This window comes from Oratosquilla oratoria, chromosome 35 (assembly GCF_046742065.1).
Source record: "Oratosquilla oratoria isolate Oo_2021 chromosome 35, ASM4674206v1, whole genome shotgun sequence".
NCBI lineage: Eukaryota > Metazoa > Arthropoda > Malacostraca > Stomatopoda > Squillidae > Oratosquilla > Oratosquilla oratoria.
In genome coordinates, this window is record NC_134811.1 from 42,814,863 (window position 1) to 42,820,521 (window position 5,659).

Here is a 5,659-nt window from a genome sequence, read left to right on the forward strand (position 1 = left end):
AAGTATCTTTAGGGGGCCACGGACTTCATGACCGAAGACTAATTCTGACGGGCTGAATCCAAGGCTTTCTTGAATTGTTGTTTGGGTGGCGAACAACAAAAAGGGGAGTCCGTCTTCCCAATTTCGAGTGTTCTCAGCACAGAAGATTCTTAACATTGTCTTGAGCGTTTGGTGAAAGCGCTCTAGAGCACCTTGTGATTGAGGGTGATAGGCGGAGGAAGTTACATGAGTTATACCTAGTGTTACAAGAGTTTCTCTAAACTTGTTGGAAAGAAAATTACTTCCTTGATCACTTTGAATGTTCTTGGGAAATCCTACTATAGTGAAATATTTCAAAAAATTTCTGATTATGTTTTGAGCTTTAATATTTTTCAAAGGAATTGCTTCTGGAAAACGAGTGCTCATACACATGATTGTGAGAATGTACTGATTTCCTTTACTTGAAGGAGGTAAAGGTCCTACACAGTCAATAAGAACTTTTTTAAATGGCTCTTCCATTACAGGAATGGGATGGAGTGGAGCTTCTACAATTTTCTGGTTGGGCTTACCTACAAGTTGACATGTATGACATGTTTTACAATATTGGGCAACATCTTTGACAACCGTGGGCCAATGGAAATGTTGGGTTATGTTGAACAAGGTCTTTCTTACCCCTAAGTGACCTGCTAAGGGAGTATCATGAGCCAATCTTAGAACATTATTCCTGAAACCAAGAGGGAGGACTATTTGATTCCTTACTTGCCATGGCTGGTCAGCGGTTGCGGTGGATGCTCTCCATTTTCGCATTAGGACTCCGTTTTCTATATAGAAACCTCGTGACATATTTTCAACTTCTTCTGGAGATGAAACAATCTCGTACAAATTTTTAAGAGAATGATCTGACTTCTGTTCTTTGATTAATTCTGCTCTAGATAGAGAAACTGGTGAAGAAGAAGATGGGTCAGTTTGGGAGAATAGGGATTCTAAATTATACAGTAGGTCTCCTCTTCAGATTTCTTGTACTGAGATCTGGTTACAGCACAAGCGGGAAACAACTGTAAGTTATCTGAAGGTTCTACTGAGGTCTTAGGGTTATTTGTTATTAAGGGAGAAATGACTTTGCTTCCAGCGATGTCATTGGCCAACAATAAGGATATTCCTACTATGGGAAGAGAGTCTACTACTGCTACTTTAACCATTCCGGTTGTTAAATCAGACCGCAAGAAAACATTATGTAATGGACATTTTACAATTCCTCCAACTCCTTCTATCAATATATCATAACCTGTATATGACTCACCCAGATTCTGCAAGACAAAATTTAAAATCAGACTTTGCTTTGCTCCTGTGTCTCGGAGTATGGAAATAGGATATTGTTGTGAACTACTACTATGAGATATAGTTCCTGAAGATACAAATGGTTTGAAACAAGGATCATGATCTGATGAGGGGGGTTCTACATTACTTGACAATACCGGCTTCTTTGGTAGTTTATCCTGAATAGAGGATTTTGAATCATCTGATTTTATATTACTTACAAGAGTTGGTGTCTTATTGGAGAATGAGGGTGTCAGTCTCTTTCTGCAATTAGAAATGTGATGGCCAACCTGTTTACAATATGAACAAGTTACAGGGGGATTAGTCTTAAACCTTTCCATTCTTTGCCAAGGTTGGTTTGGAGGATATTGATTGAAATCAGACCTGTAACTGAAATGTGATGGGCTAGACTGATTTTCAAAGCGTTTCTTTGGGGACCAAGGATCAGAGTATTTTGTTGAATCTGGAATATATGACTTTGACTTTTGGGTTTCCATTTGTCTTGACTTAGGTTTATGATTTAGTGTGAACTCATCAGCCAATACAGCAGCTTTAGTTAAAGTTTCGGGAACATGATCATCTATAAAAATCCTAAGATCTGTCTCTAAGGTATTCTCAATAAAATCAACTGTTTAAGTCTATCTAAGGTGTCCGTTTCACTAGCCAAACACCACCTATTGAATAACCTTTCTTGTTGAGCCGCATATTCTACGTATGTTAACTGAGGTGTCTTCCTATAATTACGGAATTTCTGTCTATAGTTCATAAGCTTTTAAAATACAAACTTTCATATTATCATACTCGCTTTCTGCTTCTGAAAGAGAAGTATAAATTTGCTGAGCCTTACCCTTAAATTGTGTTTGAATGATTAATGGCCAATTTTCTTTAGGGATTTGTAACTGTTGCGCCAATTTTTCCCACTGAAGAAAGAAAATTTCTGGCTCTCCTTCTGAAAATTTGGGTAAAAGTTTTACATACTTGGAAATATCTATATGACCTTCCTGAACTACGGGTTGTCTATCAACAATCCTAGCTTCTACTTCTGTCTTCTTTAATTCTAACTCTACTTGTTTCACTTTAGCTTCCTCTTCTCTAGCTTTAAATTCTGCCAATTTGATTTTAGTTTCGTTCTCTCTTTCTATTTGTTTCACTTTAGCTTCCTCTTCTCTAGCTCTAAATTCTGCCTCAATTTGCATTTGTTTCAATTTTGCTTCCTCCTCAATTTCTACTCTCCTGACCTTTAATTCAATCTCCTTAATCTTAAGTTCGGTTAGTCGTGCCTCTATTTCTAACCTGTTTGAAGGAATTTGTATAGCTGTAATCTCTTCTGGAGATAAGATCTCATCTTCGATCAGATTTTCAACGAGTTCCTGAAGTAATTTTTTCTTTCGCAAACTTGTATCAATGTCTACTCCAAAGTGCTTGCCTATTTCTATCAAAGTGTCTTTAGTTTGTTTCTTTAAGAAACTTACCTTGGGATTTTGAACGAATTCTTGAATTATATCATCCATCTCTAAAAGAATGTATTAAATACCTGATAAAATATCCTGGGCAAGGGTCGCCACTTTGTTACGGGACGGGCTGGTTAGTGAAGAGACGTTACGTATAACGGATAAGTGCTTAAGAACCAGCTCACTTCTAGAAGCCACTGTAGGACTGAACTATCTGGTCAGGGCCTAGATAATTCGTAAGACTAGAAGTAAAGGTAACAAAGAAGATTCCAGGAAAGGAATATTAAACTAGCGATAAAACTAGTAAACGAAATTATTAATATGGAAAATATTTACAGGCAATCAACACAAAAGAGAATGGGCAGTAGGGTCAATGGAACCGTTACATGATTATAAGAATATGGAAATTATCGTTCAAATAAGAAACACAAGGTACGTATACAATATGGTACTATCTAAGTACAAAGAGATCAGGAACATGCATCAAAATAAGTAATAAGTACAAATATAAGTATAAAGTAATGCAATGTATATCAGACACGTAATGTAGGCAAAAAGGGTGATCACTTCACACCAATCGTCTCATGAATCTAAACTTCTAGTTTTTATCAAGAGATCAATATGTGAGAAAATGACAAGGAGTGAGCGATTTCCACCGCTTATATACCATTGGACCGGAAGCGGGATACTTCCGGTTAAGGGTGCGGGTGAGCGAAAGGGGGGGAGGAGGGTAAGTTAACACACGTCAACATGGGTAGTTTTAAGACCCTCGACTCGCTTGAACAATCTACTTATTTAGTAACTGTCAAATCTGTGCGCTCCGAACTATTCAGAATTTCGCTTGTCTGTTTGTTCTACAAGAGTGCGCACCTTTCTCCGCACGTAGGCAAGATTACATATAGTGGACGGGCGTTACTGCTTAACATTGTTACAATACATACATAGACAAGAAATATGAATATAGTTATGTAATACAAAGGAACACAATTCTATAACATAATTACACATATGACGTAATATCTAATATTACGTTACAATATATATATATATATATATATATATACAATATATATATATATATATACACATATACATACATATATATGTATATGTGCATATAATAAACATATCTTATTACACCTAAGTATTATGTGTCCCGATGTAAATTGTGGTTCTTGCTGTGGGTCGCAGTAAAAAAAAAAAGTTTGAAAATCGCTGCTATAGATGACACCATCATCAAGATAGGTTACACAACCGGGAATGTCCTCAAGGTTATTCATCAACCTATAGAAGGTGGCAGGGGAATCGGTCATTCCCAAAGTCATTGTATAACACTGATATGTTCTCCCAATAGCTGTGAAACCAGAGATGGACTGGGCACGAGTGGTCAGAGGCACTCCAGGTAACTCCACTCACCTTGTGCTGGTTGAATCAAGTCGTAAACCAACATATAGTTAATTTCTCGCTTAATGATAGCTGCTCGTTTTGGTCTCATACAACACGGGGATTGGTTGATGGGTTTCGAATCTCCCACATCCACGTCATGCAGTGTCAAGTTGGTCCTTCCAGGGGTATCCCGAAAGATCTCCTGGTATCGTCTTAGCAACTGCAGAAGGTCTTCCCGCTGCTCAGCCGAGAGATGACCCAGCTTATCCACTACCTGGGGCCATATATCTGCATTCGGCTTCCACGTTATCTCAAAGGTGGGAAAGATCGAGTCTTCGTCTTCCTCAGGTACGACAGAGACAGTACACATGCAACCGCCACACTCACCCATATCATTTTTGTACCTCTCCTGTTATGCTTTCAGCATATTCAGGTGACACCATGGTTGCTTTTGTCTTCTATCAGAAGTGACAACAATATAGTTAAGTTCCCCACTCGTTTCGTCACTACATATGGTCCACTGAATTTAGCCCTAAAGGGGTCACCTTGAAAGGGTGGTAATACAAGTACCTTATCCCCTTGTTTAAATTCCCGCACTCTCGTCTTCTGGTCATAGTTTTGTTTCATTCGCTCTTAAGCACTCTGTAAGGTTTCTCTAGCCCTCTGCCAACATGAGGTTAGCCTACTCCTCATTTCCTCCAATGATTTTATACTTTGAGGACACCTTTTTGCCTAGAGACACTCTTACAGGACTTTAAGGGGCCCTCTGACATTATGTCCAAACACTATATCGAAGGGTGTGAGCCCAAAAGATTCGTTACGTACTTCAGGCACAGCAAATAACAAATAAGGTAGTGCTTGATCCCATCCTGCATCGTTTTTGGGCACTATTTCTTTAGCATGCTCTTTAAGGTCTGATGGTATCTTTCAAATGCACCCTGACTTTGAGGATGGTATGCATTTGAAGTGACTTTAACAGTAACCAGGGCTCCCAAGCCCTGCATAACCTCTTTGGATAGCAATAAAGACCCTTGGTCTGTTTGCAACTCTCTAGGTAATCCCCATCTCGTAAGGAATTTGATGAGTTCCTGTAAGACTACTTTAGCATTTACTCTACGTAGTGGTATAGGCTCAGGATACCTTGAAAAGGTGTCCATTAAAGTTAGTATATATTCGTTACCACTTTTATTTTTAGGTAATGGTTCTACTATATCTACAATTACCTTAGCAAAGGGTTCCTCTCCTACTAGAATTGGTTTTAAAGGAGCTACTGCTACAGTTTTTTTATGTTTGTTCACTACTTGACAAGTATGGCAACTGCGACAGCATGTATTACATCTTTTCTAATTTAGGGCCAATAGAAATGTTGCCAGATGCGGTCTAAGGTCTTTCGCACACCCATATGTCCTGCAAAGGGACCATCATGCCCTATCCGCATAACGTCTTCCTTGTGGACCTTTGGCAACATTATTTGCCGTCTTTCAGACCATACTGCATCATCAGTTGGACAGGTACTATCCATCCAC

At 38.7% G+C, this 5,659-nt stretch overlaps 1 protein-coding gene across 1 annotated transcript; it reads right to left on the reverse strand.

Annotated features, from left to right (window-relative positions):
* Positions 1-4,134: 4,134 nt before the first annotated feature.
* On the reverse strand, positions 4,135-4,524 carry LOC143018758 (uncharacterized). Its single transcript, XM_076174339.1, has one exon. The coding sequence runs from the start codon at positions 4,522-4,524 to the stop codon at positions 4,135-4,137; it is 390 nt and encodes a 129-aa protein (XP_076030454.1).
* Positions 4,525-5,659: the final 1,135 nt, after the last annotated feature.

Bases quoted from the DNA above. Each gene is read 5' to 3' on its own strand.
- LOC143018758 (XM_076174339.1), bottom strand. From the start codon at position 4,524: ATGGGTGAGTGTGGCGGTTGCATGTGTACTGTCTCTGTCGTACCTGAG.